This window comes from Takifugu flavidus, chromosome 10, assembly GCF_003711565.1.
Source record: "Takifugu flavidus isolate HTHZ2018 chromosome 10, ASM371156v2, whole genome shotgun sequence".
NCBI lineage: Eukaryota > Metazoa > Chordata > Actinopteri > Tetraodontiformes > Tetraodontidae > Takifugu > Takifugu flavidus.
In genome coordinates this window covers 9,862,231-9,886,040 of record NC_079529.1, presented here as the reverse complement: position 1 = coordinate 9,886,040, position 23,810 = coordinate 9,862,231, and the positions used below count along the sequence as shown (strand labels likewise).

Below are 23,810 nucleotides of genomic sequence, written 5' to 3'. Positions count from 1 at the left end.
AACATTTATGCAGGTTAATCTTTTCTTTCCCAATATGGAAGAAGAATGAAGAGCTAACAGGAGACACCAATGTTGTGTGGACACAATCTGACTTTCCAGCTAACAGGAACGCATTAGCAGGTTAGCACTGACTAATTTCCTTTGGCTTTGCTAGCATAGTCATGGAGGAAAAGCAGGCTGCCTGACAACCTGAGCGAGAACTGGCAGGTTAGCTAAAGCAGGCTGCCATTCCCGTGTCAAAACCCTGAACCTTGACCTCGGTAGCTTGATGCTACTCTGGTGGTTTGGCCTCAGAAAGCAAAGGGGAATTATTTACACAGCTCTGACCTGCTAGCAGCAGCAGCAGGCTTGTATTTCCAACATCTATTGAATCCTTTTCCAGCAGCATAAAAACAGCACTCTACCTCTCTCTGCATCCACGAGTGAGATATCTTCTCATTTCTAACCGCCTTCCTCGGCCTTGTGGACGAACGCCGCGGGACCAAGAAAAGAGCCGATGAATTCATGAGGCAACAGGAGGTGCAGAAAAGAACAAGGGTGCACATGTATCGACATTGGTCTTTGCCACTTTAAGGTTTTGTTTTGTACAGCCAGAAAAACACTTAATTAGCACTGTGGCTCATGCGGATGGCGCGTGTGTGAGAGCTGGCACGCACACACCGTCAACGTGAAATAAAATGTTATTCTTTTGGAGGTTAACCACTTAAAACCACAACTGTCATCACGCAGCGTCAACCAGCTCATTTATTCTTGCCTCATTCTCTCCCCAGTGCTAATCTGATCATCTGATAATCTGATCGTGCTCTCTTAGGAGAGAAACCTCTCCTCTGGCGATGGGGGTCATTCCAAACACGCTCCTGCTATCACGCTATCGGCCCATGTGCGTCTTGGGTTTCCTGTAGCTGTAGCCTCAATCACAGGATCCAGGGAGGCCGGGGTGTGTGTGTGTGTGTGTGGGGGGGTTAAGGTGCAGCCAAATGTGCTCAGAAGATAAGATGCAGGCCAAGTGTGTGAAGGTGTGAGACGCAGGCCGGAGCGGCGCCCAGAGGTGCGAGGCTGCGGCTAAGCTACAGCACCAGAAGTCCCAGAGCCAACGGGATCAAGCCGGACCCCTGAAGGCCTCCGACGTTCCGCGCTGATGCGGCGCTGGTGACACAGCGGCGGCCAAAAAAGCGGCAGAACACGAAAATACCACAGAATGAAGGAGCGGCTGCATAAAGCCAGCTGGGAGCGTGGTGGCGTGCAGGCAAGGACTCGCCACGGCGACGCTGTCTGTCCTGATTGTTCAGGTTGGCTGTTGTCAGGGAAATTTTTTTCTCCTTTTAAATCAAACAAATAAATCAGAAACCTTTTGTTCTTCATTGTCCAAAAGCAGAAAGAACCGGTTGTTACCATGGTCACCAAACAGACGCAACAGTCAGGAACACGTGACCACGGCGGACGGGCCGCCGCGCCTCCTGGGGTTTCTCTGCAAGCACCTTTTTGGTCCTCCATTTGTGTCCTCACAACAAGTCTGAACCCCATTAAACCATTTTCCTCATAACTAAGCCAAAGCAGTGTTTTGGTAATTATCTGCCTCTCAGCAGCGACATTCTGCAGATGGCTCTGTTTTACTCTGGAAATGAAGAGGATGTTGGGGGGGAAATCAACTCCAAAATGGACAATTAACTCAATTAATGGTAGAGTAGCATTAGGAAGGGCTTTATAATAACCACGACAGCATCAATATGGCACCGATACCATATGTATGCTAATATGTGAGCGCTAAACGGTTCATTTTTTTGTCCCATTACCCAAAATCCACATTTTTGATGACATTCATCCATCTAAGGCTATTTTAATACCCAGCAGCTGCAATTAGATGAGAATAAATTTGACAGAGTGACTTAAACTCGCAGTTCTACCCAGTTTATGGCCTCGCGCTGCACTTTATGAAACCTTGAGCTAATGTATAATAGCGCTTACATGGATGTACGCCCATTTAGATACAAGATGGATGACACCTTCATCCTGATGAGATCGCCCCGTTGCAATAACGACACCGTCTGACCTTGCCCTCTCCCCATTTTCTCCGTGCACTTTCTCCCGTAACGCACTTATCAGCACATAATTTAGATGAAAAAGAAATTTTAAAAACGTTGCCTCGCCGCGTTCTGCAGCTTAAGGTGGCGAAAGAGCGCCGGGTTAATATGGGCTGGTTAGCGAGACAGCGAGGAACCTCATAAATATGTCCTCAGGTTCCCCGCTCACTGTCGGCTTTAGCGCTCTGCCCACGCACACGCCCACACACGTGAATAAAGCCACAGGTACACACACACGAACACACGTGAAGCTCCGCGCGCTCTCGCGCACACGCCCACCCGCCGCCTCGTCAACCTCGCTGAGGCGCTCAGCAGGCGGCCGGGCGGCGCTGACAGGCTGAGCCAGAATAAGTCTGAAACTGGCTCACCTCAGCCACCACATCGACCACCGCATCGGAGCAGACGGGCGCCACCTGCCGCCTGATCGACACGGCGCGGCGCACACAACGAGTTTTTTGATGTCGCCTTTGATCTTCAGGGGTTTTATTTAGAGACCGGTATTGGAGCCAGCGTCTCCGGGCGGTTGGACCCGGCCCTCCTGCTGATCTCGACCACCACCTAACCGCCTGTTTTCCGACCACAATGGTGGCACAAGGTGGGACAGATCTGATAATTGAGCATCCACCAAAACATTTTCCAACAGAAATCTGGTCGATTGGTACCGAAATAACTGCAAATCCGCTAACGTAGCGACCGCGGCGTGCTCTCATTAGCAAAGAGGGGATCCTGTGGATGTGAGGAAACCCGAATCGATAACCTGTTAACAAAAATGAAACGTGGTCGGGTGGGGGGGTCTCCACTCCGGACGGATTCGAGGACCTTATCTGACTGAGCCATGGGATTGCGGAGGCTGCTCAGGGTTCGGGTGCAGACAGGAACCGGTGAGGAGCAGAGATTGAAACGTTAGCGCAGGGCTGCGGCGCCGTGACAGAAACCTCAACAGAGCGACTGACGCAGACGCCGGCGCCCGAACACGCTCGCACAGCAGATTTAGGTCAGCCTGCATGTGGGCAGGGTGGGTGTCTGACTGACTGGTAAATAAGCAAGATGGGAAAAGTAAATAAAGGAAACAGGATCAGACAGCAGGAAACCAGACAGGGGCACGCTCAACACACACACACGCACACACACAGCACACACACACACGCGCTAACTGGTGTGGAAACATCGATGAAAATTAGCATGCTGCGGCGCAGAGAAATAAATTAGATGTCGTGTGTGACTCACTGTGTCTGTCAAAACCGGTGTGCTTCCACAATAAGCGCCAGCACGTGTACGCGCCCGTGCACGCAGCAATTAATGATTAAATGGGACAGTGCGTATGCATACATTTACGGAAACTTACACGCAATTATCGTGTCATAATTCTTGTAATCAGCTGAACATGAGTACACACGTATAAGTGCACACACACACACACACACACACACACACACAATTACATCATTTTACTAATGCAGAAGCCCCTAGTGGTCTTTTATCATATATTACTAATGATTTATTGTCTTTCTGCTCTACATTAATTAACAAGAATGCTAAATTAATCGCACGACTGTGGTGATTAAAACATCAATAAATCAACATACTGAAATATTTGATCCCATGCGTTAAACATTGTCGTGCAGTTTTATTGGGTTTTTCTGTAATATCGCAGCTCTTGAAGAAAGTCCTGAGGCGCAACGTTTTTCCTCTCTCCCCCCGAAAAGACAGAAGCAGAACATTTGTTTTCCTTCCTAACAGATTTATCGGTGCTGTCAGCAGACTCTGCTCTGTCCCTCTGAACTTTTATAACACACCCCACTCCTTCTAAAACCTGTTGTTTCTGTATTTATGAGAACCAGCCCTCTGACCTGAGGGATGCTAGCATTATGCTAATATACATTTGCAGAAGAAAAATGGAATTGCACACGGCTATTAAACCGCTGTCTCCTGGCAAAATGGTCCTGGAAGAAGTCCTCGGTGGTTGGAACCTGGCCCTGTGGCTCGGAGCGGGGGGGGGGGGGGGCATGTGGTGGCTACAGGTTCTCAATCTGTGAACGCAAGATGTGTGAAAGAATCTTCAGCTCTATGGATTCTGCCTGGTTATGTGAATCACTGATTACCTTTAGTGCTGCCCCCCCCCGCCTATAGGGCTGGTGATTACAATAGAGGGGGGGGGAAATCCCATGTCGCAGGATTATTTATAGATTAACTCTACATAAAATGAACAGCTGAGAGCTATTTAGAAAAAAGCTGTTCCAGCAGCGCAGCAGCGCAGCAGATAGGGACTGGTGTTTATAGAGGCCTACACCATCGACAATGCCTCCTGCCGGGCAGTTAGATATCCAATTAGGCCCCTCGGCCTGAATGGGAGCAGAAATCAGTCGATGCAGGTATGAAGTTGTGCTCCTGAGCAGCTATCAGCGCCCAGCACGCCAATTAGCTGGAGACTTTCTGATGAAAAACAACATTGATTTGTCATCTCAGAAGGACAAACGGGTGGTAGAGGGGCAATTTCCCTACTGCCCCCCCCCCCCCCCCCCCGATGGCAGCTGTGTGTGTGCATCCCATGATATTCATCCTATCCTTAAGACCCACTGGAATAAGGTTGGAAGTGAAGGAGGATTCTGAAGTTATAGGCTGCGATTGGGCTTTGATTTCTGCACGTTTGACGATATTTAATATGCACAAAAGAAGGATGCGGTTGACATGGGAACAGATTACTTCCAAACACAATCTGTTCACGTGGAATTATGTTGCAGAGACGCCACCCAGGCAGCCTCCCACTGCTCCGAGGCCTCCGCCCCGGCAGCAGGAAGGCCTCATCTAATAACCCTGAGCTGTCAGTCACCGTATGGATGTGCACCAGCGCCACATTAGTGCAGCTCAATATGGATCGACTGCTGCGGGAGACCGCACGGCCTGAGAGAGAGCCGGCTTGGGAGGGGAGACAGAGTGAGATAAATGGAGATGGACAGAAAAAGGTGAGCGCCGAGGGAGAGCCGGAGTGTGAAAATGTGTCAATTGCTGAGAGGAAGCGGGAGGACGGGGGAAAAGGGAGGACTCTGGTGTGTGTCAGCTGACGCAGGGGGGTGTTTAATACAGCACGGACAAGAGATGACGTCTGTAATGCACTGATAGGTGGGATTATGCATTCTACCCTGAGGTGGTGGTGGAGGAGGACCCCCGCATCAGAGACCTGAGCGGCACCATCACGCCGCGCCATCACCTCACCCAGCCAGACAAAACTGCAGCTATCCAGGTATAAAAAGAGGAAGGGATGAAATAATGATAAACTTTGGGGGAAGAAGCTGTTATTTTCCGATCCGTGCGATAATGGGCCCTCGACGGAAATCCTCCTGAATTCAAATAAAGCGGACGTGGACGCAGACAGACCCACAGACCCTCCGGGAGGACTGGGAGGTCAAACGTCTGCATCCCGCTCTGCGTTTGTGATTTACCTGGGCTGATTACCCGACAGGAAGCCGCACGCAGTACACAGCCCCCCCCCCCCGCTATCCTCAAAGCTGTCGACCGTCAGCCTGGCCTTTGTTTATAAAAGGAAGGTGAAGCTTTATTCCCATCTACAAGCCTGCAGAGCTTCAAAAAAGAGCTGCGCTAACTGGGACTGATCAATTACGCAATAGCTGTCCTCCAAAGACGCCTTCCTCCATCCATCCTCAGAGCAGCTGACCACAGGAGCAGCAGCACTTTCTCTCAACCGGACACCCCAGCAGCATTAATCACTTTCATGAACTGAGGATGGTCAGAACTCGGCCGGTCAGGCCCGACTGAGACTGCGTCCTTCAGATAACTCAAAAGAATCAGCATCATTGTCTCTCTCCCATTGCTGATTCATCATGAGAGCTGCCGTAACTCCACCTCTGGTGGAGCTCCCTTCTAACCATCCTCTCCAGAACTTTACAGACAAGGTTTCGTCCCACTCTGCAGGCCTTTGGAAGACTCTCCCAGGCCCAGCAGGTGCACAACAATCCTGGGGTTCAGAGCAGCATTTATAGATCCCAGAGAAGGATGCAAACCTGCTCATCCCCCTCAGTTCTATATGAGAACAGCTTGTGCACGTCCAGACCACCAGCTGGTCCAGAGCAGCGACCCTGGACTGGTTAAAACCCGCTCAGGTTCTGCAGTTGGCCCGTGTGCTGCACCGGGTCCTCATAAACTTTATAGTGCTGCCATGTTAAGGGGCTGGAACAGTGTTTGGTATGCAAACACACGGCCCTCCATACATCATTTACATATAGATGTCAAACAGATGTAGCAGCATATAGGTGCAGAGCATACATATTCAAATTGAATGTAATCTGTAATTCAAAGGCATTTGAATATAAAGCGATGTGCTGTATATTTACACAAGCTGCAGACAAACAAAGAGAAAAGCGGCTCCTGCAGGCGGTGAAATGCTGTGTGGCTGGGCAGCAACTGGGAGCTCTGGGACGGCCGCTCTGTCGTCCCTCAGAAGGTGGAGGAGTGTGTGTCTTGTGTTCTACATCTGTGCGTCTGCACGTTAAACACGTGACCGTTGGGAGTCTCTCATTACCTTTAAAGGCATTCGTCGCTGGCAAGTCAGTTTCCTGCATACTGCCCCTCCCCGCGCTCTGTCCGCTGCTGCCGATGCTGCGATGGATGCCGATGGACGAGCGTTAACCCTTCCGAGCTGCGGCCGCTGGTGGGTGGGAGGGTGGCCGGGAGGAAGGGGCGGCACCTGCCGGTATCGCTGCCATCTTTCTTCATCAACAGATCAGCCGGGTTCAAAGTCCGGAGCGGCCGACTCTCACGCTCACTCCTCAGGCTGGACTTGGGGATGTAGGCGGGAAGTCGGGAGGTTCTGGTCGTTACCGGCCGCTGGTCTGTCCTCCACGCAGCAGAACAATGGCCTTCGCTCTTCTCTTCTACCTCTTAGCTGCACTAAAACGTCCTCAGTCTGTGTGCGTTGCTTCGCAAACGTCGCTGCTGCTGACTTTGTTAATTCGTCTTTACTTAGCTTCCCTTCCCCACTTCCTCTTCACATCCCTTTTGCCCCATGAGGGACGTGAGGTATGGTGGCATTCATGCGGTGGCACCACAGCTGAAGAAGAAAACAGAGGAAAAGAAAACAGTTAAAGACACGTTTCAATTTCAGTTTCACATCGAGCAGCTTTTGCACCAGTATCATGATGTGTAATGATCCAGGTCGCATCGCATAATCATCGGACATCAATCATCATTCCAGGTTACCACATAACATGAGGGCAGAGAACTCCTACAAGTGGAGCCAGAGAGTCTTTATCACCCGTGGTGGCTGTTTGGAGAGCTCCTGCTCCGCGGCGCCACCTCCTGGTGAGATTCTGACTCTTCCCTGGCAGGAAGAGCCACCACATTGTCTGTCTTTATTGAATACCGACGGCACGCGCCGATTATCGTGTGCCAGCCACGTCAGACCGGCCCTGACCGGTAGCTCCTAGTAGAATTTCTGCAATAGTCACACACGTCCCCCACCACAACATTCCGGTCCATGTCCGCGCTTGTGCAGAGCCTCACCCAGCTCCACAATGGCCGACCGAGCAAAGCCAACAGAAGCAGGAGACAAGCACGAGCGTGCGCACGAGGACGAGCCGCCTGGGTAGCAGGTGGGTGGGTGGTTGGCTGGTAGTGCCCCCTTTAGTTCCTCTCACCCACCACATTCTTACATGAAAGGGAAGGTTTTTCTGAAAGCTAAGCGCCGCCTGTGACCCTATTTCACAGAGCAGAGCGGAGATAGAGCCACATGTCAGCGTGCCGCTTTGAAGTCGGCCTGATAAACAGGGCTGGAGGAGGCTACGGCTAAGGAAACAACAAAACTTTATTTACATTTCAAAAGTGCCAAGTGCCTGCTCTGCTTTTTTCTTTTTCCCCCTCCCTCCCTCTCATCTGTCTGCGAAACGAACAAAATCTGTGAACGAGGTTTTTGAAGGGAGAACCGGTGGGGAGGATTTGGAGGGGGAGGCCAGTTTCGGTCAGACTGACACCGTCTGCAAATGAGAACCTGCAGGTTATCACGCTAACGGGCGGGGGGGGGGGGGGGCAGAATCAAGGAGGAAACCAAAAAAAAAAAAATCAAAGATGAGGTCGAGGAAAGTTCAAGACGAGAAATGGCACGAGGAAGCGAGGAATGAGTCTGGGAGAGAAGCAGACAGACGGTAAACAAACGCACGCCCTGTCTGAGGTTTACAAAGACTCAACAGATCTCCGTTAGACGCTGTTATCTCTGCCGGCCCAAACGGAGCCTCGGCACTAAGCAGCACTGATACACACAGCAGTAAAGACCCAAATTTCATTCCTTAGGAGAGTTTCTGTAGCACTGAGTCATGGCGTTTCTGCCTGTGACCAAACCCCCAGAGTTCCTGAGGCTTTAAACAGGCGCGGCCACCAGGCCGACGGTTGCATTCATCAGAGGAGCCAAAAGATAAGGAGTGGAAGGGCGGAAGGAAAAGAGATCCTGGGTGAGATGCCACCAGGACTGACGTGCAAGGCAGAACTTCACCAAACAAAACTGCCTCTGCTTGATTTGGACTCTTTGTTAGGAGAAAAGAAAAGGGAGAGAAAGAAGCGTTACATGTTGTATTTGAAGGAAGTGTAAGGTTGTTTGGCATCTGGGCACGGAGAGTTGGACTATATTATTACTACTTTACATTCTAAAACATGATCGTTAATGATCGATCATTAATGCAGCAGTGAAAGTAACAGTTGTGAAGATAAAGGCATGAGAAGGCTGCCATATTGATCCCATTTCAGGACTGACTGGCTAATCCAGTGCTGGCTATTGAAGAGAAGGACGAGTGAGTGAGTGTGTGTGTGTGTGTGTGTGTGTGTGAGAGAGTTCAGTGTGTTCATGTCTGTTTGCTCAGGCTATCTTTACATTCATCAGTCTTCAAACAACACCAGCCTGTTGCCACTATCGTTGATCAGGAGTTAGCTGATCATTATGGGTTTGTTTTCATCCTTGACCTGAACGTGTGGTTGGTTTCATTTTCCCTTTTTTCCTTGGTAACAAACCCCTCAGGAATCCCCCAGGGTTAGGTTCTTGGGCCTTTCAGAGTCTCCAAATGCAGCTTTATTATAATATTCCTATTTAATCTTCCTAAGATGCAGTTTAAATCCAACTGTTGCTGCAGTATTCAACAATAATAAATGTTTGGGGATATTCAGAGTCAATGAGTCCTGTAGTAAAAGTCAAAGATTGAATCATTTAAAAAGGATTCAATCTCTGACTTTTACTACAGTAATGATGGCACACTGTCCAGGATGTGCAGCCTGAAAGGTCTAATTTCTGTTTTGACGTGCTCTGTAAATGGAGGTGCGTGTGCTCCATCAGAGGTGACGGACGCTATAGTACAGTTTGAATTCAGTTACCTTACTGCTTGACATTGAAAAATCAAAGAACCTATTGACGGTTCCTGGGCAGGACTTCATATCTGATTTTATTACTGCAGAAACCAACATGACTTTATATTCAAAGAGTGCTTTGAGGAGCGCAGAAGGACAAATGTTGTGAAAAGGTCCCACATGATCCTGAACCTGTAAAGGTTTAACGTGACCTGGCCCTCCGGATCCACCAATCTACCGCTGCAACCAACACCGGCCTGTATTTTCCTGTCTGACTGGAAAGTCCTGACAGGCTGTGGAACATGTTGGTTGAGGATGTTTGCCAGCGTTCTGGTCATCTGAGGACACCTCCTGGCCTCCGCTCCAACCTGTTTGATCACTTGCAAACATTGCTTCAAGTGAAAGATCCCCACGATCCCCGCGATCCACTCCTCTCACCGGATGTTCTCCAGCCCATCAGAATCTCAGCTGCAGTCCAAACACGCACTCCATTTATTCCATGCCCACATCTTTATCGCTCCCCCCAACAAACCAAATGTAATAGTAAGTAATTAACTCATTAAATCTCTGCGGCCTCATCATCAGTTGTTCAGAACAGCTCTGAAAAACATCGGAGAAACACAAGATGGCAAATAGCTCCAAAGACGACGATGGGAAAAGATCAGCAAGAAACACAAGGTGGCCAAAAATGTCAAGAGACTCTGGGAGTCGTCCATCTACACCAGGACCAGAGGTTCCTCCAGCGGGGCCTTGCCTCCATTTCCAGGCTGGACACCCCCTGGTGACACCGAGAGTTTAGCATGTCTGGAGTACAGGGAGGTCCCCCCATCGGAGGGGGGGGGGGGGGGGGGGTCAATCGGGGGCAGGTACTTATCAGCGAGACAGCAGCCAGACAGACAAACACAGACCCAGTTTTAAACTGTTACACCGAACGTTCGGCCGGCCTTGTTGGGAAAGAGAGCGGTTGCGTAACAGAGAGAATGGAGATAATCTGTCGGTCTCGGGCCACTCGAGGGTTTGGTCTGAGGACGCTGCTGACAAATGAGGCTTTTCTCCCGTTTTTATCAAATTAAATTCAAACATCACCCAAACTACAAGAAGAGAAAACGTAAAAGCTTCTCTTTTCCTCTCCTCTGGCTCCCCGTTCAGTTTGGCAAAGATTTAGGGGATTTATTTATTTTTGGGCGGTTGTAGTGCTAGTAACCACATAAAGCGCACACCAAATATCAAAGACCACAGATAGCTTCGTCCCAGCGGGAGTTGTGAAGGCATAAATCATCCTTAGATTAGAAATAAACGTGACCAACAAAGGCAGAAATGGTTCAGTACTTTTCCTGAGTCACTAAAGTCTCTGCAGTCCTTTTGTGGTCACATGGAGACATGAAGACGCGTGTTATGACAAGGTGACAACAGCCCTGGAAATTCCCCCACCGCTAACCTAATGTTCGCAAGGTAATTCCCTTCAGATGTATGCTAATGCGGTTAGCATTTGGCCTTTGGTTACCCAAACTCTTCCTCCTCAGAACAGAAAAGCAAACATTCATTGAGCGGATGTCTAAAACAAAACCCAACAGAAACAGCCGATTTGGAGGTTTAATGCAGTTTCGCCGCAAAGTCTGGACGCCGATGACAGTTGAGGAATCGCTCGAGGACGCCGCCGCTAAGCGGGACAAGCTTGGACAGAAGCCAGGCCGCAGAGGGTTTTTAAGGCTGAGGTTAAAGTGTCCCACACTTCAGTGATGACTGCGACAAACACAAGGACGTGGGCAGGCGCTGAAGCTCCTCCGAAAAGCGGAGCAACGGGATGTTTCTTTTGTTTTAATGCAAGAGGAAACGGTCGCGTAAGCAGTCACTTTATGATTCGTCTCAATTATGTGACAACACCTCGATGACAAACGGGAAGAAAACGCTTTCTTTGTGGTTTGAGGTGTGAAAAGCAACGTTGGGAGCGACGCACTTCCTCGTCTGCGTCGCGCCAAACCAAGCGTGATGAAGCCGACACGCGCGTAATGTGGCCCCGGCCCCGGCGGCTCCTGTGCAGACAGGACGAGGGCGGTGACGCATCCGCACTCCCAATACAGCTGTGCGCGAGAGGAAGCGCGGCAGATGGCTGGCTGACGTCAGGGAGTTGAAAAGTTTAAGACAGACGCGATGATGGATGCGCGCTCCTGTAAATCTGGCTGCTCCGTCGCAGCAGAGAACAACAAAGGCAAATTAGCTGACATAAAAGCCATTACGTCTCACAGTGGCAGAGGAGCACGAACGCACCCGTCGAACATGGATGACGGCAGATGTTCCCACTGGGAATTTGATTCTTCTCCTCAAGTCCTGTCTGAGGGGATTTAAAGTGTCTCCTGATGGGTTTTTACAAGTCTGGATGAAGAAATCAAAGGACAAACCCAGATTATAGTTGAACCTACAGCACCAGTTTGGCTGGTGGGTACAGAACAACATGGGACTCGTTCCTTTATCCTGCCGCTGGTGGATTGACGATCCCGTAATTCCTCCTAGGACCGTATATTTAGGATATGCTCAGGAGTTGGGTGGGATGTTTAATCAGAATTTCATCTTCTATAATGCAGCCTCTGATGGGCCCCGGAGGGACGCACCTGAACCCTCCCGCTGGCTACGCTGCTAGAGCAACAGGAAGGGAAACAGAGGGTGCGGAGAGGTCTTAATCACATGGGTTAATGGAGGAAACAATGGCGACAAGGCGGCGACACACCGCAGACAGCCAGAAGAGCGGGCCGTCTCACGCTGGTGCAGGTATGCCGTCTGTCCTTTCCTTCTAAAGCTCCAGAGAGCAGATGGCTGGTAAACGGGAACATACTGTGTGCAGTTTACCGCCTCTCGCACATTATCGGAGTGAGTCTGGGTAATTTCTCAAACACAAAACCGTGCCAAGGACAGAAAAGTTTCAAGAATCAACTTAAGACCGAATGAAACGACGGCACAAAACGATGACAGAAAGTACCAAACTTTCTGATGACAGCTGAGGTCAAAAGCTTTTTTTAAACAAATACAAACCGACAGTCTTTTTTTCCCCTGATAAATCACTTTAAATTCATTTGTAGATGGATGAAGATAGTGAATCAATGTTAAATGCTGTTAAAGATGAAAAACATGTTCTCCTGTGCTCCTTCCTTCGACAGAAGAGGAAAACTAATGTAGAAAAAAGAGGAGAATTGGCCAGGACATGGCCAAAGTGGTGACCTCGCTGGAACACTCTGACCGGATGGCTGGAAGGAAACATTGTCCTCCACCCGAATGCACGCACATTAAAAAAGGATGCTAATACGTGCAGGTGCATGTGCTTTGAAAACATGCACACCGATGCGTTGACATGGCCGCTGTTGTGCAGCCTTATAAAAGCTATTTAAATACAAACTCAACAGCTAAGCTCGAGCTTAAATCTACAGGAACAGGAGGATAAGCTAATAACTGTCTCAGGCGGGATTGTGATGTCTGGAATCGTGGCGGCTTTGATGAAAGAAGCCTCGGATTTCAACGTGTTGGAATCGTAATCACATTTTTATCTGAAGCTTCTATTTCTGCTCCTCTACAAAGACGGAAACGGTTCCCCAAAGTGCAAAAAGTGACACCAACCGTGCGCGTCCCCTTAAACGGAGATGACGTAAATGTGGGTCCCGTTTGTGAGATTTAGTGATATCTAGTGGTCGGAGTACAGGGTGCTATTGCTCCCCACAAAATTAGCAGCTGAATGTTAAATGGAATTTATTTTATTACAGTTGATGAATAATGGAGTTAAATCTGGTCTTTGTGGGAAATACGGCCCCATTCTGGCATCTTTGGGGAGGTGGGGGGGCATCATAATCACAGCCGTCAAGCGTCTGCTGGGGTACAGTCAGCTAATCCCACATTAGCAACGTGTGCCGTATCAAACCCATAAACTCAGTTGGCCACACTGCTACCACCTGCCGTAGCATGTACGATGTCACGCCATGATTCCAGACATCCCATGATGTCATGGAGCTAATGCCATTATTCCATGCGGTTATCTCAGGCCAAACATGTTCAAACTCCCGATATGGGAGCTGGTGTCCCCGGGTCGACCCTGACGGCTCCTTCCATTTGGCTCCCAAAGGAGACGAGGGTCCACGCGAAGCCGCTCGTTATGAGTCTTTAATCTCCCTCTCAGACTCTCGCCGGCCGTAAAGACGAGACGCTGACTCGGAAAAACGGTGACGGTAATCACGCGGTTCAAGCGCCGCGGCTCCTTTTGGAGCTTCCCGGCTACTGAGCCCTGATCTCATTTTCCGTTCATCAGCCAAAGGTCACGGTTATGCTGTTTAAGGAGAAAAAACCCTCGCCGTGGCGCCCAGCCTCATTAATCATGTGACCACCTGGCCACAGAGATGCCCAGCCTCCCGTCCACGCAGCAAATAGACTAAAGTAAAATCTTTGCAAAGTTGAATATTAAGTCAATTTGAGCTGAGGTTGCTTCGTATGTTCTCCATAATCAATTAAGCCTTTGTTTAACAGGCGTATTTGCAGAGCTCCAGCCTCCTCCAGGCTCATCTGTGCTCATCTGTGCAGCGGCGCCAGACTTAAAGAAACGTCCGAACCAAAACAGACGATTCCGAGTGAGTCGAGCCTGTGAATGCCTCACTCCCATAAATGCATGTGTAATGAAGACGGAGGTGAGGCCTGCAGCGGAGCGCCCTGCGTGCCTCATCCTCACCCGCAGCAATCCAACCTCTATTTACTCTTCATCAAAAATTCACAAAAATAAAAGAAAGCGGATTTTTGCGGAGGACAAACATTAGCCTTGTTCCCACCGGCGCACGTCCGTCAAAGTGAAGAAGCGCCTAGCATGTGAGCGCACGCTTCCTTTATTCCAGAAAAGCCTCAACAGGAGAGGACGGAGTGACGAAGGCCACCATTCGATCAGCGCCGTCCTGACTGGCTGTTGTCATCATGATTACTCAGCTGCCAGGGGGACAACCTGTCTGTCTGTGGTGACAAGCACATTACATAAGTCCCTGTCATGGATTCAAAGCCTGCGAGTGTGTGTGTGTGTGTGTGTGTGTGTGCCAACTAGGCCAGTATATCCCCAGGCTTTATCCAGTACAGTAGTCTAATCTAATCACACTGGCTAATTGTACAGACTTGCCTCAGCCTGATTCTGTACTTTCATCTGTCAGTCTTACCGCTACTTCTCTCTGTCTCTTCCAAGTCTGAACCCGCTGTGATGTCACATGCTCCTTTGTTCTTTTTTTTTCAGGCCCGGTTCTGTAAGAGAAGCAAAGGGGATACCCCGACCGGATCAGATCAAAGAAACGGAGGCGAGCCGCGATCGTCTAATCTGGATTTTACATGAAAGTGGAAAAATCCTTGGCAGGGAGACTTTAAACGGAGCCCAAGACCTGCTGGGAGAATGAGCTAGAACCACAATACGCAGCTGTGGGAAGGGCATTCCATCGCCAAACGACAGCAGGAGCAGGAGAAAGGAGCCCGTTCTGGTCAAGTATCGATGCGCTGGTCAGATGATGGACTCTAGCATCAGCTTTGGCTAACGCTAACAAGGCTGCATCTTCCAAAAAGAAACAACAAAAATAACATCAACATGGCATTCTGCCAGCGTCTGAGTGATGCGTCGGTCTTTGAGAAGAGGGCGAGAGAGACACCTGCACGCCAGCGGCTGGAATGTGGCGGAATTTGGAAAAAGTCACGTCTGCACCTGGAGACATTCGGCAGAAGGGAACCGACCCGATGACCGTGCAGGTATTTGATGATGGTTGATATGATCTGTAAATGTGTGTTGACTGTGTGCCCAGGGTTGACGTACACCAGCGGAACAGGTTTCATCCAGTTTCAGTGGGTCCCAGCGGACGAGGAGCAGTTTCCCACAGCGATCCTGTAGCTCCATCGCTGCTCGATCGTTGTTGTCTTAAGGATTTTTCTGCTTTTCTTGGACTCACAGAACTTAGAATCTCTCACACCAAACTAATGTTGCCAGTAAAATGGACGACTGCAACTGTCTGCACGCCCAGACATAGTTTTGCATAGTGGGGCATAAAAAAAAGCCAGACTTCATCTAAAGTGTGTGAATATGACCAAGGGCAAATCCTCACAGACAAACGCGTCAGAGAGGCGTTCAAGAAACCTCGTTCTCAGCACTTCCTTTGCCAACCGCCAACCTTTCCTCCACAAAAGAGGATGATTTATTTCTAAAGTCTGTTTGAACAAATGCAGCGAGCAGGTACAAACCCTGTCATTTAACCTCTGATTATGTTTACGCAAATTCCGCCTTTTTCGTGACGCCTGAATTTTAGATTTCATCTTTTTTGTCAAGTTTTTGCAGCCTGAGAATTTTTTGAGTGGTTTTACAGGTGAATCAGCAGGGGGAGCTGAGCACTCGTGCCCCCCCATATCCATGAAATCAATTAAGAATTTATTTTATAATTGAATGATGGACCTGACTTCCAGGAAACCCAGAGAGAACAAACAATCACAACAAAACAACAACAAGACAGACAAACAACAACTACCAAACAAACCCAAAAGAGGCAAAAAAAGAAAGAAAATAGAGACCACGACTTTAACGACAAAAAGTGATGAAGGAAACTAGGAAAGAGAATAGAACAGGAGATACAGAAAGGTGCAGATCAGCAATGCATATTTAAACGTCCATTCATACATACAGAGGTCTATTCACATATAGACAGGTGCACACAAGCAGCGTTCACAATCAGCAACAGTGAGACGTTCATAAGCGTGACACAGCCAGGTTAGGCTGTGTGTTACCGATGAGTGAGACTGAACCCCCCCCCCATCAGAGAAACCCAAGCACGCACAGACCAAGGTCCCCCAGGAGAGCGCTGGGTACCTACCCCGACAGTAACCCCGCGGCCCCCAAGATGCAACATGCTGCCCGCGCCAAGGGGGAGGGGGGCAACACTGGAGAGAACACTCGTCCACACTCATGATCACACCCGTTCACACGTGTGCTCTCTCACACTCACACACACACACACACACACTCACACACACACACACACACACACACACACACACACACACACACACACACCACCCCCTAGTGTATACGTGTACACGTGTACATACACACATGTATATATGCATGTATGTGCTGTGGGTGCTTTATGGGTTATATGCAGTAGTGAATGTTGTTTTTAATCTAAAGTTTAGTTTAAATATTTTAGAGGGGGGTGAACTCCAGAGGGCAGGGCCTACGTTAAGTGCCCCCACTCTCTAATCCGCCTACAAAATACCTGCCCCCAGCCCCCGCGTGGCAGCTTTCTTGGCTGCCATTAAAAATTAAATAAATGACTATTGTCACTGCCCCCTCCCCCCTCCCCCAGCCTGGGGGGGTTACAGTAGAAGCAACCCAACACTCACGATCACTTCCAATCCAATCTGAGCCCCGAGGAGGGAGCTGCTCCTCTCTGGAGGTAGAGAAAACAACGTGCAGACGCGGGAGGAAGCTGCCACCAGTCGGCCTGATATACAGAAGAGGCAGCCCAGCCGTCCCAGCGTGCACGTTGTGCGTGTGCGGAACATTTGCAAACGTGTACAGACGAGAATATCCTCCCTTTTTTTGCAGCAGTAAGCTATTTACACAAACAAGCCGATTGGGCTCAGACGGAGGGAAGCTGCGGAGGTATAAAAGATGGGGTCGCGCAGACAGGATGGGATAAACACTAACAACAGAATCGGCAGAGGCTGCTGGAAATCCCATTAACTCTAAATTGAAAAACAGGCTAAAATCGTCTTCCGGAGCGGCGCCGCGCTTTTTCATCCCCCCCCAACTTTGACACGTCGATGCGCTCCGATTTTCTCGGCGAGCTCTAATAGGTGGGTGTTCCTTCGCTTCCTTCTTGCAGTGAGGCGGCTTTATTACCCAACCAGGTCAGGTTTTTTCCCCTCCAGCCCCCGGGCGTGGGGGGGGGGGGGGGGGGGGGGGGGGGTGCAGCGTAAGTTGACACCGCTTATTTTTTCATGGTTGCGGAACTTTCTCAGTCTGATTCCAGCCTCCTTGAGAACTCTGAACCCACCCACACGCCTCTGACCTCCCAGGACGTGCGCGCACATGGAAATGGAGCTGCGAAGCCTCTGAAGATCCCCTGGGATCCTTCAGGTGGGGTCTCCGAGAGCTTGATTGAACTGGGATCTGGAGAGTTTGGAGGGCAGGTCACAACCTTGGGCTTCCTCCTTGGAATCCTTTAAAGTCCTTGAGTTCAATTTCACATGCTAGTCATAGTCCGATTGAATTGGATTAAGAGACTCTGACAAAAACGAGTGCTAATCTCGACGATGGTGAGGAATAAAGTCTTGCTGGGAGCTTGAAGGTGAAAACCAATGTGTTTAGAGCTTTTTGATGTGTTTCTGAGTGTAAAATCTTTAATGGTTTCACCATATCGAGGCTCTGGGAGGTCAGGAAAAGGTCGTTTCCTGAAGTTTGGCGTCTGTGAGCTTCTGACTTTGTCTCAGCTCCAACGTTTATTTCAGTTTGATGCCGGAGATTTTGTCTTCTTCCTCACAGGTTGGAGCACAAACACATGCGGATAGATTGTTCCTGCTCGTACTTTTGATTTTCCCTTCTCTGTTCTGGTAGCTTCATCCCGCTCTCGGTGAAGTTGTGTTTTCCTCAAAGTTCACGTGAAGCCTGGAGCGATCGACGCTGCACGATTATGACTTTGAAAAGCAACTTTGTATCCACAGTAAAGCTGGCAAGATGAAAAGGGAGACGAACTGATCCTGCTACCATCCCTATCTCATTTTCTTTTACTTTTAATTAAGTCCTGGATTAATCATTTGAACTTTTATGGAGGAAAAAAGTTAGAAATAGATAAAAATGCTGATCGAAGCCCTTAAATGCTCCTGTTTGATTCCTGTTTTCCAGAATCGAAAAAAGGAAAGGAGTCGACACTCGCAACAACAAACAGCAAAACCACCTCGGAGCGGGACAGAATTCCCACGGGCGCTTGGTTATTTGGTCACGCACAATCAAATCCCCGGATTTGTCGGCTTATTCCGGCGTCAGAAGTTCCGCTGGTCCTCGTCACGCTGCTCCTCTTCACCCTCTGGTTTTGTCTCCCTCCTCTTCGTCAACACGTCTCCGCTCTGCTCGTTATTCCCGAGGCCGCCTCGCTTCATTCAAACACCAGGCTTACCCCGAATCAGGACAACGGGATTAAATCCAGACATCCGTGCGCACGCATCCAGCTCACCCACTGTGAATCCAAATAAGGTCGGGATTACGGAGCATGTGTGAAAGGGGTTTATGAGTCAAGTTCATTGGTAACAACATCAAGTCGGTGTGTAAAAGTGCTGCTGACAGAGGGAAGCAGAATCAACCACACACACACACACACACACACACACACACACACACCCAAAAGACTCTTAGTCAGCATCTTTTCCTTTATTCCTCCCTCCTTATCAGACGTGATTTTGTCTTCCTTCTCCATCTTTTTCGCTACCGTCTGTATTTGTGCCTCTGCTGCTCGTTTGCTTTCTTTCTCTCTTCCTCTCCACCTTCTCTCCATCTCTGCCCCCTCCCGCTGCAGCTTTCACCGCTCTGCAGATGATTTGAACCGCCGTGAGGAAGAAAATTAAAAAGGAGGGACGACGGAGGGATGTGTGCACGCACGTCTGCGGCGCATTGTGAATAGAAAGATAAAGGGGAAGAGGTGAGGGATCCCGGGTGAGAAACAGCTCGCCTGCTGGCATTCTGCCCTTTCAAAGGGGAGAAAACAAAGGCCGTGGAGGAGAAATACTCCACAAAAACAATCCTGCCTTAATAAACTGACCGCTATGCAGAAGTTTTCAAACCACAGGCCCGATTCCCGTTTATTTCCGATTCCTCATCCACGTTTGCAGATGATGTGTTGTCTTCCCTGTGAGCAGTTTCCAATAAGGAGCTGCACATCAAACAACAAAAATCCTGATTGAAATTGTGGGGACCTGCTAAAATGTCCTCACTTTGCAAGTCAAATGCTTATTGCGGTCCTTATTTCGTAGCAGGAACTCACACACACAAACACAGACACAAACACACACACAGGAGAGATGAGGCATAAGGACAAAATGGCAGATAAAGGAATGAAGAGAGCGAACAAAAAGAAGACATCCAGCCTGGCTGCTCAGAAGAGCCACAAAATGATGGATGGAGGGCCAGTTTGATTATGGAGGGATGGAGGGCTTGATGGATGGAGGAAGTGTTTGATGTCAGGAAGAAGCGGGAGAGTGATGAAGAGATGTGGGAGAGGAGTGGATGCTGAGAGAGGCAGCCAGAGGTAAATTTATTACAATTATTAGAGTTGATGGACTCGGTCTGAGGCGGCCGTCTGGCTCCTGTTTGTGTGGAAACGCGTCCGATCCGAAACCACACGCGGCGCCTCCTGATTGGACATCACTTGGCGCTTTCTTCCCATTTCTGAGCAGGCAGAAGACTTTCCTTATCATTTTCTGCCTGGTACCACGGTTGGCCCTTTCAGCAGCCCTGTATCAACGCCTGCTTCTCCCCGTTGGTTTTCCCTCTTTCTAAACGTCTCGAGCCGTTCCCCCCCCCCCCCCCCCGCGCGCTGACATGGCGCGCCAGATTGCTGCGAGTGCTGCCATCACAGCTGCTTGTCACTCCCAGATCACTACAGAATAATGGGTCCATCTCCACGTTATTCTGCCGTGAAATCTTACGTCTGGAGGGGTCAAACCGAGGCCACGGCTGCTTTTACCTTCATCTTTGATTGTGGGTGGAACAAAAGTTAAGTAAACGCGAACTTTTATTTCTTTTCCCACTTTGGAGGGGAAGGGGGGGGTATATTTTACTCTTTTATGTAAACCATCCAATATTGATTAGCTCAACAGTTGCTACACAACACCGTCTGCAACAACACACACTCGCTCTGTGTCCATGGAAACAACAGGAAACATAATAAGCATGTGCAACAGTTGCATTTGTTAGTAGTTATTTTCTCCCCGAAACTATTAATAACATGACAAGCTCTTTCCTGTCAGCGTGACTCGGTTTAGCTAATCACCCACCCACACAGCACGCCCGCCACGGCGCCCTGGCGGCCGTCTCTCCCGTCAGTCAGCCCGTGTATCTGCGCGCCGCAGCGACCTGCGGCGCTCAGGTGACGGCGCTCATATTTAAAACCCTGCAGCGGCGTTTTGTTTCTGCCCCGCTGACTTTGCCTATAACCTAAGTGGGCTTTATCAGCCCCGCGCAGGCGACGGCAACCTGGAGACGGCAACTGGCGGGGGAGGGCGGCGGCGAGGGAGGGGCGGGAGCAGGCAGACAGAAACAATAAGAAGTGATGGAGGGTTTTTAAAGAAGTCTATGGAGGTGGGGTCAGGACAGGGAGGAAGGAAGGCAGAAGGAGAGCGGGGGAGATCTTTCACACTTCCCTGTGGTCTCCCCCGAGCGGTGACCCTGTCATCACTCTGTGAGGGCGTACGCATCCGATTGTTGTCTGCAGCACGTGACGAAACCCTCCACACACACACACACACACACACACGCGCGCGCAGGGATTCTCAGATGTTTCATCCCTGGGTGTGCCAGATGAGAAATGACTTTGCCTCCAGGGGGTGAAAGTACATCTGGCTGAGCCCAGTCTACACGACAGTTGCGGCGTTGCGAGGGTGTGAATGGTTAAACAAACTCAAAGTCACTTTGGCAAGCTTTTCTTTCCCTTCTCCTCCTCATTAATTGCTATCGATCCAACGGCGGGGAGCAAAACCTACAGAAGATCAAAGAGGGGTAGATAAATACTGGAGAAGCAGGTCTGAAGGAGAAACGCTCCACCTTTCCAGCTGGATCAAACATTCATGAACACTCCTTCCCCAACGGCGGCGTGGCACAGCCGTCACGCTACAGCCCTGAGAGGGCTCCTGATGACTCCGCATCGCCCGTCTTCATCTCTGCCCTTCCCTGTCATCATTCCGACACGCCAAGGGAGCATTAGGGTGCAGAGAGGCAGTTTGTGGTTAGTGTGAAAAGACAATCCGTTCCGCCCTTTCCCAGTTGATGGAGGCCTCTTTGTTAATTGACGGCGTGCCGCTAACGTCCCGACCGAGCCAAGATCGGTGGCAGGTGCCCAGATTTCTCCCAACAGTGGCTCCATCAAACCAGGCGGTTTATCCAGGTGTTTACCTGAGATCCTTTTCCCCACATTAAAGGGCCGAGCGCTGGTTGGTGTTCAATATATCTGTCACCGCCGTCTTTATTATAAGAACTAGAAATGTTTACCAAACACAGCCGCTCCTGATGAAAATGAAAGGAATTCTTTTATTATTTGTGAGTCACCGTTACCAGGGAAGCTCCTCTTAACCTTAAATGATCCTCAGAGGAGGAACCTGACTTCCTCCCTGACCCTTCTCACCTGCCCCCCCCCCATTCTTTGAATCAGTGATGCACATTTAAGGTCAACCGTGACGTGTTATCTGTTTTTTAGGAGATCAAATAGCTTGTTCAAAGAGTTCAGAAAAGCGAACATCTGCACACATTAGCTTGAGAAGAACTACCAAAAACCACGGAATAATTACAGCTTCTAAATTGGCCCTGGGGTGGGTTTGAAACACAGAGGGGAGGGACGGCGTACTCCCCTACTGCAGCCTCACCCAACATCACCTGAGGGCAACCAAGAAGCTTTAACCTCAAGTTTGTGAGCTCTTTAGAGTCAGGGAAAAAAGCATGACTTTGTCTAACCCCTCCAACACACACACACACACACACACACACACACACACACACTCTTGCCTGTTTTGCTGTGAAGAATTGAAAAATGTTGAATATGGCCTCCAGCTTCTGGCAGCTGCTTTGATCGTCAGTGAGGTTTGCAGGGAGTATTCTGATCCAAGCACAGCCAATCAGTCTTAATTAATAAGCCTATCTTATCTCTTCTGGCTGCACTCATCGCCTTCACTCCCTCCCTAAAATATGAAGTGCAGCAGAAACGCCGAGGCCTCCCTTTTCCCCCCGAGCAGCTGCCTTTGACACTGCGCAGCTCCACTCTTCCTCCGCCGCGCCGTCTCCCCGCTGACGTTGCGTACCGAGGAGTTCAGGACAGGAGGTGTCTCATATCTGCAGCCAAACCCTGAACTCCAGCTGAGCGGCGCTATAGAGAGCCCGACTCCGCTCCTCTCTGCGGAGGCGGTTTGTTTCCAAGCGGCTGAATAAACCGCCTTTTTGAAATAGTATAACGAGGAGGAACGGTCCCGAGGAGTGGATCTAATTCTCCCTGTGCAGACATGCATCATGTTAATGAACGATAACCAGCCGAGGTGGGATGGGGGGGGGGCTATCGTGCATTTGGTCTCTCCAGGAGTCACGTTCAAGTGCAGATCTGATAGGACCAGGCAGGAAGCCAGAGCACAGGAAGCATTTGCCAATCAATGTCATCACCCAACACACACACACAGGCCAGCGTACAGTAACACTGCAGAGTGTTGCGCACGTGCGCGCGCGTGCGTCATGAGATGATTTGTGCTGCACTAGGTTTTGCAGCCAAGTGTTATCAGAGTTGTCAGGCGGGCAGATCTGCACTACAAGAGAACGTGGCTGGGATGGGAAGCAGACAAACTGTCAGGACGGGTGTAAATTCATGTGTGAGACCGAACACGCGTGTGTGTAAGATACAGAGGAAAACCCCAGCAATAGCTTAGCAACGGCAGCCTCTGCTTTAGGGATCGCGAAGGTGGAGACGGTTTAAACGGCGGAGAGATAAAGGACGCCAAAGCCCAGCCATTTATGGAGGGGCGCCCCCGGTGGACGGCTGCTGTAGCTACGCAGTGAGCTTAAACGCTGAGCAACAGCATTAACAATTAACACGCTAAGTGGATTTCTCTCTTCTCCAAAGAGTCAAAGCTCCCTATTTCCCCGCCCTGCCCGCACATCTCCGTCCGCCCAAGCTGAGAACCGGAGCGCCGCTCGAGGCTTCCTCTCAGGTCGCTCACGCCATGCAGAAATGTAGTGAACCGTTTTAATGAGTGCGCCGATGCCATAAAAACAAGGTCAAAACGGGTCTTAGAAGAGCGAAACATCCGCAGAAATGTCAGATCCCATCGCCGGCGCCGTCACGGCGGCGTCACTCAGGTTTGGTCTGGAGGAGGAGTGTGTGCACCTCCTTTTATCTCATTGAAACACACACACCTTTGTGTTTCAGTCGATTCCGCCTGACTGTGACTCCACTTCTTCAAGCATTGCTGCAATTTTCCACTTTTAAAGCTCATTTATTCTCTCACCTATATGCTAAATATTCGCCTCTCTCGGGTATTTTTTATACCTCTAAACCTCGAGGATTATTTTACGTGAACTGTAAATGCATGACGCCTTGATTGGACCCAAAGAAACGCTCTGGTTGGTGATAAATGCTACGTGCTCGCTGTCTGGCCCTT

General features: G+C 49.8%; 1 protein-coding gene and 1 long non-coding RNA gene across 3 annotated transcripts in view; one reads left to right on the top strand and one right to left on the bottom strand.

Annotated features, from left to right (window-relative positions):
- LOC130532069 (low-density lipoprotein receptor class A domain-containing protein 4-like) overlaps positions 1–23,810 on the bottom strand; it is a 100,720-nt gene that overhangs the window by 59,508 nt on the left and 17,402 nt on the right. The window contains exons 1-2 of one of the 2 annotated variants that reach the window (XM_057044320.1): positions 14,594–14,713; positions 6,619–7,146 (exon numbers count right to left, since the gene is read on the bottom strand). In XM_057044320.1, the coding sequence (XP_056900300.1) occupies positions 6,619–6,658 (40 nt within the window). In that variant the 5' untranslated portion in view covers positions 6,659–7,146; positions 14,594–14,713. Of the gene's footprint in view, positions 1–6,618; positions 7,147–14,593; positions 14,714–23,810 lie in introns of those variants that run through there. The other variant, XM_057044319.1, reaches the window with a different exon arrangement.
- Positions 15,038–19,245, top strand: LOC130532070 (uncharacterized). The gene is made up of 2 exons (XR_008952256.1): positions 15,038–15,167; positions 18,310–19,245. It is a non-coding gene; the product is annotated as an uncharacterized LOC130532070 (long non-coding RNA).